This window comes from Protomyctophum parallelum, assembly GCF_964188405.1.
Source record: "Protomyctophum parallelum genome assembly, chromosome: 6".
Lineage (NCBI taxonomy): Eukaryota > Metazoa > Chordata > Actinopteri > Myctophiformes > Myctophidae > Protomyctophum > Protomyctophum parallelum.
The window spans coordinates 35,343,846-35,355,592 of record NC_139701.1 but is presented as its reverse complement, the minus strand read 5'-3'; the positions used below and the strand labels follow the sequence as shown (position 1 = coordinate 35,355,592).

The 11,747-nt window shown below is 40.9% G+C and overlaps 1 protein-coding gene across 3 annotated transcripts; it reads left to right on the top strand.

Annotated features, from left to right (window-relative positions):
* The first annotated feature begins 777 nt into the window (after positions 1 to 777).
* On the top strand, positions 778 to 9,824 carry fzr1a (fizzy/cell division cycle 20 related 1a). Of its 3 annotated transcripts, none has more exons than XM_083766348.1 (14): positions 778 to 927; positions 2,855 to 2,924; positions 3,087 to 3,218; positions 3,410 to 3,473; positions 3,602 to 3,732; positions 4,085 to 4,167; positions 4,332 to 4,515; positions 4,808 to 4,873; positions 4,976 to 5,078; positions 5,568 to 5,752; positions 6,493 to 6,726; positions 8,223 to 8,327; positions 8,964 to 9,056; positions 9,174 to 9,824. In XM_083766348.1, exons 2-14 carry the CDS (start codon positions 2,856 to 2,858, stop codon positions 9,213 to 9,215), a joined length of 1,491 nt encoding a protein of 496 aa, XP_083622474.1. In that variant the 5' UTR covers positions 778 to 927; position 2,855; the 3' UTR covers positions 9,216 to 9,824. The 3 variants fall into 3 exon arrangements, with proteins under 3 accessions (XP_083622474.1, XP_083622473.1, XP_083622475.1); XM_083766347.1 differs by having other exon boundaries at positions 2,829 to 2,924; XM_083766349.1 differs by lacking the exon at positions 3,087 to 3,218 and having other exon boundaries at positions 2,829 to 2,924.
* Positions 9,825 to 11,747: the final 1,923 nt, after the last annotated feature.

Here is an 11,747-nt window from a genome sequence, read left to right as displayed (position 1 = left end):
TTTTCAGAATGGACAAAATAATTATATATTTTTAATACAGAATGTATTCGACATCGGTTATCGGCAATACTAGCAATGAATTATATCGGATATCGGCCAAATTGTCTTACATATACATCCCTAATTTATGGTTATCCAGGGTTAGATGAGGTCAGTGTCGTGATCTTCATATGGCCATATATGGTGCCGTGATGTGTCAAGACTCACGTGGCGTGATGTCACGAGGCGTGACGGTGACCATATATATATGGAGCCCGACGTGGAGATGCAGGATTTCATAGTAAATGCGAGTCTGCGACCTCTGGTCCTCTGGTTGCATTTACATTTATACGCGCGCACACACACACTCACACACTCACACACACACACACACACACACACACACACACACACACACACACACACACACACACACACACACACACACACACACACACACTCACACAACATCACTGGAAATAGAGCTATCACGCCATCTATGTTTGGCACGTATAACTTTCTATTACTATACTTCTATCTTCAATTTTCGCTATTCCGGAAGGTGATTATAATAATAAACCTAAACTTACGGGAAGCCTTATGGTTGATCAAAGACATAAAAGTGTGTTTCTAGAGTTGACCACGCAACGTGTTAGGTTTGCACTGCAGCTCCTTGTTCCCTTGGCAACAAAAAGTGGCATTTCCTTGTTTTGATTATAAAAGCACGTCACGGATGTTCTCAAAGAATGTCCCACAATGCATTGCGTAATTTTGTCAATAACCAGTCAGCCCCTCAGATATTAAAGCTACTACTTTATTTCCAGCAGTGATTAAACACGCTGTTTGTCATCCATACATTTTCCAGCTAGTACCGTTCTCTTGCGACAATTTGGTGTCTGCTGTTGGTTGGCGGTATTCGTATTCTGGGTGCCACCCTGCTTGCTGGAGGTATGTAGTATGCAACTATGCAGATCCCTTGCCAAACATTAGCTACAGTTTGCTAACGCCAGTAAGGCTGCCATAGCCCAAGATTTAGACTCTTCTGATCGTCAGAATCTAAAAAAACTCTACGAGAGTCTAAATCTTGGGCTAAGGCTGCCATAGGGCCAGGCTATCTATCAGCCACTTGCCCACTTATCTACTGTACTCAGTGTACTGTCTGTACTGGCATTTCTTACCATGACGATAAGTATTTACACAGTGTCAAAGTGGTGTTCCTAATAGCACAAACGTTTCTGTGAAGTGGAGTCTATGGGGAACACTATCTGTACTCACTGTGAGTCTAGCCCCTTTCGGGACCCTACGTAAAACTTTTCTGATATTTTGTTGAGCTTTACGTTGGGTCCCTGCTCACTACTGTATTTTCGTATGGAAATTCCTATATGCGGATGTGGAGATTCTCTCTAAAATAGGACCCGCGGCATGTGACGCCATTATTTTCCTTGAGTTATTCTGAATTCGGTAACTTTAAGTAGCTATACATCCAGCTGCGAATATCTCCTGTGGCGCGGAAGCCGTTAAGTATTTTTAATCTTTGTTTGACCGATTTGGTCGCTTTATTTCTTCTTGTTTGTTTACCGTTTATTGTACCGCCTCCCGGTGTGCGGTTGGCTTGTGAGGCTACGTCCCTGCCTCTGATCTGCTGTGTCATAGCTATAGCGCCACTAGCTAGCCAGATAGGCGGTACAATGAGGTGTCAATAAACAAGGAAGGAAAAGAAGAATCCAAGCTTCCAAATCGGGCAAACATATATTAAAAATACTTAACGGCTTCCGCGCCACAGGAGATATTCGCAGCGGCATGTATGGGTACTTATACTTTACATATTCAGAAAGCCTCATACTGAAGAATATCGTCAAAGAGCGCGGGGAGGCGGTAAACATGTAAACATGAGCCAGTAAATGTTTTAATCAGGTGGCATGGACGACGTGGAACAGGACCCAATGCACTGGGTCGAACAAATGTCAGAAACTTCAGTAGCATTTGGGTTCTGCTTGGAGGGCTACTGTGAGTCCTGCATCATCAACATATGGTTTCATTTCACCTAAAGTTAAGTCAAACAGACAGCACACGATTCTTGACTGTAATGTACCCAATATTGTTGCATCGAATCAATATCATTCTTGTGTAATCAGTTAACACCTAGCTGCAAGCAACAGTTTCAACTATTTTGACAGCCCATTAATTGAAACCAAAAAGTCCTATCAACACTATCAAGACCTGACAACACTCACTAAGATTGCAGCTGTAGTGCTGTATGAAAAGCTTGGGTTATTCTCTTTCACTTTTTATCTCTCAAGTCTTTTTTATTTTCATACAAATCCACCGTAGACATCTTGAGAGTAATAAGGTGGCTTACAATGATGCTCTCAGGATTCTCCTGAAGAAGCCTAGTAGTCAGCTATTGATGATATGCACACGGCTGCCATCTTTCCAGCAAGGTGCTACCTACCCCCTTTCGGGACCCTTGGTTACCTTTTCTGACTTTTGTACGGCGGTACCCTAGGGTCCCTGATCGGTTATATTCCACTCTCCATAGGACGCAGATTTACATAACCGCTTTAGGAGACCGCCACAACATGTGCAAAACGGCATTAACCGCCGTTGCGTTAAAAGTTTTAAAAGTTTAAAAGTTTTGCTTCGCTGAAATTCTCTCTTCTTCACTTCCCATGTCCCGCCTCCCACGACAGCATAATTCACATTTTTCATATGTTTTGTGTGTGCAAAGCTTTCCATACAGCTGCAATATTAGATAGGACTTTTTGGTTTCAGTGAATGGGCTGTCAGTGTCTTCGATGCCAGATAGCATTAACATCTAAGTTGCTTGCGGCTAGCTAACACTGTCCCAGCCTGTGTCTGTGTGATCCAAACATAGCATGGATCCAGAATATGAACGGCGCCTCCTTCGACAGATCAACATTCAGAATGACAACTCAAGTCCCACTGTGAGTCCTAGTTTACTGTTCCACTCTTCTCATTTTGCTTTTGTCTAAATTTAAAGGAATGCTTTTCACTGAAGTATTATAGTGATTAATGTTGAGCTCATCGATTGACTAATGATAACAAAGAGAGAATAGTTTAACAGCCTATGCCTTTCTATGACGCAGAAAATGACCAACGTGGTGCGTGGTGGTCTCACACCAACTAGCTCCCCCCTGTCATCCCCAAGTAAACACGGAGACAGGTTCATCCCAGCAAGAGCAGGGGCCAACTGGAATATCAACTTCCACAGAATCAATGTATGAACACGTTACAAATGAATGGGTGCCGGTATGTGCGTTTGAGAGAGAGAGAGAGAGAGAGAGAGAGATGCCCTCCACCTAACATGCATCATCTTGGTGCTTACATTTTGTTACAGTATTGTTGTTTTGTTTGGAACAAGTCTCCTATTGTCAGACTTCTAATGTCGTTTTTGTGATTTTTCAAATAGGAAAATGAGAAATCACCAAGTCAAAATAGAAAAACAAAGGATGCATCTTCTGATAATAGCAAAGGTGAATTAACAGTTTCAAAATAAGTTTTAATAACATTAACAAGTAGATTGAAACAACACCTAGTCTGCTGTCCTCTGAACAGATCCTAGTAACCCAACTTTATCAATATGTCAAATGTCTGTGTGCAGCGGATGGGCTGGCCTACTCAGCTTTGCTGAAGAATGAGCTGCTGGGAGCAGGCATAGAGAAGGTCCAGGACCCACAGACGGAGGACAGGCGGCTGCAACCGTCCACCCCTGAAAGGAGGAGTCTTTTTCATGTAAGAACCCTAGCAGATGGCATACCAGACGAGATAAATTGTCAGTCAGAGAAAATTGTAATTTTAATTAACTGATCTGAACTCTGCTCTTAAATAGATGATACTTGAATAGATTAGCTACTTCTACCTTTATAATTTTTGTCATTTTAATCAAGCTTCGCTCAGAGAGTAGCCTCTCTATCTAATAAAGTTCCTATTGGGAGCTGTTATACAGTGTGCTGACTTCCCTTCCTCTTTTTATGTATGTATTTTGTATATTTGACTGTGCTGTTGATGAACATTAATGGTACTGCCTACAGCTAGAGGCCAGTATATCTTATGTCATTGGTCTATACTTTTGTAATATTTGCAGTACTCCCTCAGTGCCAAGAGGTCCTCACCAGATGATGGAAACAGCATCTCTCCCTACTCTTTATCACCTGTCAGTAGTAAAAGGTACAAAATAAGACAATCGATTGCACAGATTTAATTTATTATAATGTCAAAACTACTTGAGTTAGTTGACGGAGTAAAAAAGTGTTGTGTGTAATTCTTCACTTTGATATCTGGAAGGAGGCAATATTTCATGACATCTGAGTATCTGACCCCCTCTCATTTAGTCAAAAATTGCTGCGTTCGCCAAGGAAACCAACCCGTAAGATCTCAAAGATTCCCTTTAAGGTTCTGGATGCTCCTGAACTGCAGGATGACTTCTACCTCAATTTGGTCGACTGGTCCTCTCTTAATGTGCTCAGTGTTGGCCTGGGCACTTGTGTCTACCTCTGGAGTGCCTGCACCAGCCAGGTATGGTTTGTTTGTGTACATGCATGTGTGTGTCCATAATGTGTGTTTGTTTGTACCAGGATGTTTTTTTTAATAATATGCCAACGTGCTGTCAAACTATGGGATATATGTACATTTATTTGAGGTGTTTTCTATTTTTGATTGGCCAATAAAAGGCCTTATGGTGTGTTCACACGGGCAGACGCAATGATGCATGTAGCTGCTCCAAATGATACTCCCATTCGTCTTTGCAACTGCCCATGTGAACGCAACATTACAAGAGAAACTCTTACTTTTCTGGCCTTTTCCTTAGGTAACAAGGTTGTGTGACTTATCAGTGGAGGGAGACTCGGTCACGTCAGTTGGCTGGTCAGAAAGGGTGAGTACTGATCCTGTGCCGTGTCTTCATGTCTACAACGGTACATGATGTGATATGGGTTTAGACAGACATTTTGGTTGTTGTTGTTGTGTTTGTCTCTAGGGTAACCTGGTGGCAGTGGGAACTCATAAAGGATATGTACAGATTTGGGACGCTGGTGCTGGGAAGAAACTCTTTGCCCTGGAAGGACACACAGCCAGAGTTGGTGAGGCAGTTTCCAGTAGTAACACATTTGACATGGCCTACATTTCATATAAATATATTTTACAGAAATGCTCATTTCATTTTCCTCTCTCTCACTAAAACACAGTCTCTTTCTCTCTCTCTCTCTCTCTCGCTCTTTCTGCCAAACCCCCTCTCTCGGTGTGTACTCAGCACAAGGTTGAGTAATGTGTGTCACTTTGTTTAATTAATTAATTAATTAATTAATTATTATTACTGCAATTCACATTATAGACACTATCGCTTCTTACTATTCCAAAAATTGCCCACAAATGAGCTGCTGGGAGCAGGCAGTATAACGCCAAATACTAGGGTTGACCCTGCCTTGATTACAGAAATGTTCACAGTCTTAAAGACACAATGATAATTTTTTACTTATTTTATTTATTTTTATTGGCATTTATGTCTGTCTTTTATTCTATGTTTTATTGCTATGTTATTAAATAAAGCAAACTTGTGTATCCGTCTGCAGGAGCGCTGGCGTGGAATGCAGACCAGTTGTCGTCAGGTAGCCGCGATCGTATGATTGTTCAGAGAGACGTGCGGACCCCTCCGTTACAGTCGGAAAGGCGGTTGCAGGGACACCGACAGGAAGTGTGCGGCCTGAAGTGGAGCACTGATCACCAGCTGCTTGCCTCGGGAGGGAACGACAACAAGGTAGAGTCATTGGTGGAAAGGAATTTCCCTGTTATTTAATTGTGTTCAGTGGTGTGGAAAAGAGTTAAGCTCATCATATATATATATTATCATTATCATGGAGGGAAATTACATGACATTTGTTGCAGGGCGAGGCCTGCAACAAATGTCATATCATATTGATATTTTTTATTTTCAAATCTTTCAAATACCTTGATATTGAGATTATAACAATGTTATTGTATTCGTGAGAATATCAATTATCTTTTTAATTTTAAAAGAAAATAACCGATCAAAATGTCTGTAACAGTACACAATATAATAATATTGCCGAGCTTATAGCTCGGCAATATTATTATATCGTTTTTTTATATAAAGGTTGTGATTGAAGCCAAGAAAAGACAACACTTATGCCATAACATGACATAATATCCAAAATCCCAGACAATATGCTTTTTTACTTTACTCTATTGGTTTATTTAGATTGGACAATGCACATTGACTACTGAAGGCAGTAGTCCCGTAACACGTAGGTGCATTTTAATTGGTGCATTAGCCACTTTATTAAAGGATTTTTGCTTTTTTATAAGAGTGCCTTGGTCTCATCCTTTTTCTTTTCATCAATTGTCACCCAGCTGTACCAAGAGCACCATGTTGTAGATTTTTACTTCGGCCAAACTGATGCCCTCCTTCCTCTCTCTCTTTTTTCCACATCGATATAATATTGATACAACACCTGTCTGTGCTCTTAACCGTCTCAGTTACTGGTATGGAACCACTCTGCACTGAGTCCAGTGCAAACGTATATGGACCACCTGGCTGCTGTGAAGGCCATTGCTTGGTCGCCACACCAGCATGGCCTGCTGGCATCTGGGGGCGGCACTGCCGACCGCTGCATTCGCTTCTGGAACACTCTAACCTCACAACCTCTGCAGTGTATGGACACAGGCTCACAGGTCTGCAACTTGGCCTGGTCCAAGCATGCTAATGAGCTGGTGAGTGCCTTCACAAACATCACATCTTGAGGAACAGCATTTAAGCACTTCTGTCCCAATACATTTTTTTCCTATTTGAAAATAGCATATCTACACATTGCGACGTGTTGTGAGCTTGTATATTTTTTTATAATGTTTGACTTGATTTTTGAACAATGCTGACAAATATTGACAAATCATCTCTTATGGGGTTTGCTGGCACAAAAGCTTCTTAAACGATGGTCCAGTAAACGGATGCATATACATTTGGGGGTAAACAAATGGATCTACATCCTTGACATGAGAATGCTTCAGAACCACATACTAAATTACATTACATTCTTGTAGTTGGTGTTTGCACACAGTGAGAATGCTCTGGATTAAGAGCGTCTGCTAAATGCCGAAATTGTATTGGTAGTTAGAGAAAATTAGCGAAATATGTGGCAAATCTGCAAAAGAAATGCTTACCGCTAGCTTTCTTCACAAATGTGTTCATAAAGGTGGCTACTATAACATATACATTTGTTCCAACCCAACTCCCTTGTGAAACTTTGACAGCTGCTGAAAGTTGGTGTACCATTAACAACCAATATAAGGCATGTCCATAGCCACTTGCCCAAATGTGCCCAAATGTGCTGACCTCATCACATTTGTGATGACGGCTATGGCCATTTTTAGACGAAGGAGTGTTTTTTTGTGCAAAACTAATGCTTGAAATGGATTCAGAATCATGAAAACCCCCTACTTTGACATGTCGCATGCAACTTCAAGTATAATGAGTTGTTCAATGGTACCCCAACTTTCAGCAGCTGTCACAAAGTTTCCCAAGGGAGTTGGGTTGGAACAAATGTATATGTGATTGTAGACACCTTTTATGAACACATCTGTGAAGAAAGCTAGTGGTAAGCATTTCTTTGCAGATTAGCCACACATTTAGCTAATTTTCCCTTATTATGGAGGCGACCAGGCTTTTCCTCCCCGATATCACACACAATTGGCGACGCCCCCTTCTGTGCCTGTGTGGTACATAACTCGAACGGCGTTGAGTCTGCTCTAGCGTTCAGTATGGCCACTCGCTCGTCTAACGGTTCGCTCGGCAGTGCCTCTCGTTGCTCAAGCCCGCAAGAGAACTGTTTTTTTGCTACTGCTAAGTGCTAACTGCTGTAGTCTTTTCTCACTAAGTGAGCCGAGTGGCATTAAGTGGCATATGCCTAAACCTAACCTTAAAAAAAAAACACTGCGATGAGTGAGAAGAAGGATTCGAACCTGAGGCACTGGGATTGAAAGGATAATGATTAACGGCGATTCCACAGTGCCATCTGGTTTAGCAGTGGTTTTGGGAGTTATTTAATGTAATCTACTCATGTGAGAGGCAGTTCGCGTACATCACAGAAGGTGGCGTTGCCAATTATCGCTGAGGAAAGGCCAATTCATGTATCTGAGACAAAGTTATTATCATAATCGTGAAGTTTCTGTTGACAAAGGCTGTCTGTCTCAAACACACTTTCTCTTTCAAGGTGAGCACCCATGGCTACTCTCAGAACCAGATCCTAGTGTGGAAATATCCAGCCCTCACTCAGGTGGCCAAGCTCACGGGACACTCCTACAGAGTTCTCTACTTGGTCAGTGTTTTCATATTTACAGTGGTGAAAAGTACATTTACTCAAGTATTTTGAGCAATTTTCAATACTTGCACTTCCACTACATCTCAGAGACAAATATACTTTTTATTCCACTATAATTATTTGACAGCTTTAGTCATAGTTACTTTGTAGATTTAGATTATTATCACAAAGCATTTTCCACTTCAGCCATATATACATTTTGGCCATTTGAAAGTAGCTGATCTATATGTCACAAGCTCACAATGTTTTGCATTGGGAATTATTTGTGAGCTTGTAGATCTGCTATTTTCAAAATATTTTTATACATGATATAAATTTGAAAACTTGTGAAATGGGACATTCTGCATAATTAATGAGTACTTTTACTTTTGACACTTGTATATTTTGATGCCAATGCCTCAAGTAGATTTTGAATAGTGAACTTGTACTTGTAACAGACTATTTCTACAATGGCGTATTGATACTTTTACTTGAGTCTGTTTTATTTGTATCTTGCTTAAAGGAAATGCTACCTGTTCATACTTTGGGAAGAGCGCAAGCTTTGGTGCGTGTCATATTGTGCACTGCTTAGTTTTCACACCACTCCTGCAGTTTGCAGCATTATAAATTAAACGGCATATATTTTTTCTTAAGGCCATGTCTCCTGATGGTGAGGCCATCGTCACAGGGGCGGGAGATGAGACCTTACGTTTCTGGAATGTATTCAGCAAAACACGATCGACCAAGGTAAGAACGCTAGTTGATAATGAGAGGTAGTTAGAGAAAACTTAATTGATGTAACGTAATTGAAAATTTATCAATTAATGTTTTTTTCCAATGTTTCTTTTCCTTCTTGTCCCCCAGGAGTCTGTGTCAGTTTTAAACCTCTTTACCAGGATAAGGTAATTGAGCAAATAAAATGCTTTGTTGTTGACAGACACAGTAAATCCCAATGTTAGCTTGGATATTCAGGATGGTGCTAAAGACATGCAATCCATGCAATCTCTTGATACGTTTTACAGAGAACAATGAGCAATGACAGTAATGTTTACTTTTACTTGCTTACAGCTGATGGTAGAGGAATTCTTTGTGTGTACCTTCAAAATGAATGTATTTTCTACATTTATTTTTTAAATGTATGTATTTTCATGTGTTTTGATGTTGTACTCGGTACTATAAGAAATCATACGCCTTACTTACAATATATTTTACTGTATGCCATTTACATTAATGTGGAGTTTGAAATGTGGAGCCAGTGTTGTTACTATAGTTTGTTATTCTCAGGTCTAAGTTATTTGCAACATTTATAACATGATCAAACTGGGGCAAGATCAATGTGATAGTTATTCCTAATCCAAGGTTTTGTGGCTTCAAAACACAAAATCAAAGATATAAATGCCATACATGCCATGTTTTCCTAACTAGAATGACTTATTGGGATGCAGCACTGTAACCATCGGGAGACTACACTGAGTGTAGGGTAGCTGAAACATTGCGAGAGTCTAATGCTGTGCATCTAGACATCTTCACTGTGTAGTGAACAAATTAATAAAAAGTGATGGAACTGAAGAACCAGCAGTTCAATTGATTTATGTGTCCTGTTAGGCCAGTGTTTCTCAACCTATGTACCGCTGCACTTTACTATGCCGTTTGATATGTCCAGTGTGCTGCCTGATTTGTCAGAAAGTAACACTAAGTTAGTGTTACTTTCTGTCAAAATCAGGCGGCACACTAACCCTCCCCCGAAAGCAATATTATAGCTACTGGGCTGCAGGCTTCCTATTGTTGCGTTGTCACACGTCTAACCATTAGACGTGCGATAACAACAACACTGAACAATAGACTTTAATGACCCTCGGCCATTGAAATGTTAATGCTTAGATGCATGCAGAAGAGGCTACATTACGCTCCCTCCAGAAAGACTGGAGCGCGCAGAGCGCATATGCAATAGACAGCAGACACATACAGTCCTACATGCCTAACAGTTAGGCAATGTTACTCTGGGGAGAAGGAAAGTCATCATTGTCTCCCTCTAGTGGTTGGTTTCATGATCATCAAAGGGCATTGAATTAAATGTGAAGGGATGGATTCCATTGCCATCCAGAGCTATTACTCATTAGAGTCCTTGCCATTTGGTGTAAAAAGTAAGTAGCCTTGCTGAGCCTGTTTCTGTCCTGTTTCTGGGTCCGTCTTTAGTATGACCCGGCCGGGGATTGAACCTCGACCTCCCATTCTCGCACACTAACCACAAGTCCACTGAGATGGCAATTTGGTGTGGTTTAATAAAAAAATAAATGTATAGACATTTTATTGCTAGAAATGATAAACATTGCACCTATATGTTGTTACAAACTGTCTCACGAGAAAGGGAGAGTAACAAAATATAAATCTAATTTAGAATAAAGCCGAACCAAAATATCAGTCAATGTAGACGAGGAACATGTGTGTGGGTGGGTTTAAGTTTTTGTGCACGTTAATGTAAACATTACTCGGTGTTGTAATGTGTAAACCTAAAAGAAGGCCTTTGAAACAAACACATCTCGGGGTGAAGAGATAGAATGAAGGGGCTTTATACGCTGGATACACTGTGCCCAGCTATGTCCCATTCTCCCTGACAATCCCTCTGCCCACCCTGGATACACTGTGCCCAGCTACGTTCCATTCTCCCTGACAATCCCTCTGCCCACCCTGCCCTCGCCAACCAGACCCAGCAGCATCAACCTCAACAGGCAAGGTGGGAGAGGGTTGGCACAGAATTTGTAGGTTTAGTTCATGATCATCAAATGTTTAATCACACTTCATAGTAGACGAGTCATGTCTGTTTAAAAAATAAAATAATCATAATCTGTAGCAGGTTTAAAGGTTATAGGCCTACACTGGAGTATGGTGGAAATTGACATAATTGTATGTATTTGATTAACTTTTCTAAAAACCTAGCACAGTGGTTTTCAACCAGTGGTCCGGGGACCACCAGTGGTCCTTGGGGGGTTGTTCCAGGTGGTCCCCAGCTATAATGATGGAAAGTTGGTAACCATTGGTTTCATTTAACACTCTCAATTAAGAGTTAAGTCTACAGTACACAATTAGAGAATGTAGAAGAGTTGTTATTTTGACCAATGTTTGCCTGTTATCTCTCCTAATGTCACCATACCGAGTACAGACATCAATACAGCATGGAATTGTGGACAAAATCTTATCCAACAGCAAAATATATTTTAGTTTTGGGTCTTGGAGACTACATCAAATGGTGGTCCGTACGTGGATCAAATGCCGAATAAATAATGAGCCTTGAATTGATATGAAAAGGGTTGAAAACCACGCACTGTCCTAGCAGACTGGACATTGTAGGAGTTCAATGGCTCCAGAAGGTGGCAGTAATGCAACATTATGGAGGAGCCTACTACTTTGAACAGCGGAAGAACGTGACCTGACCGGACA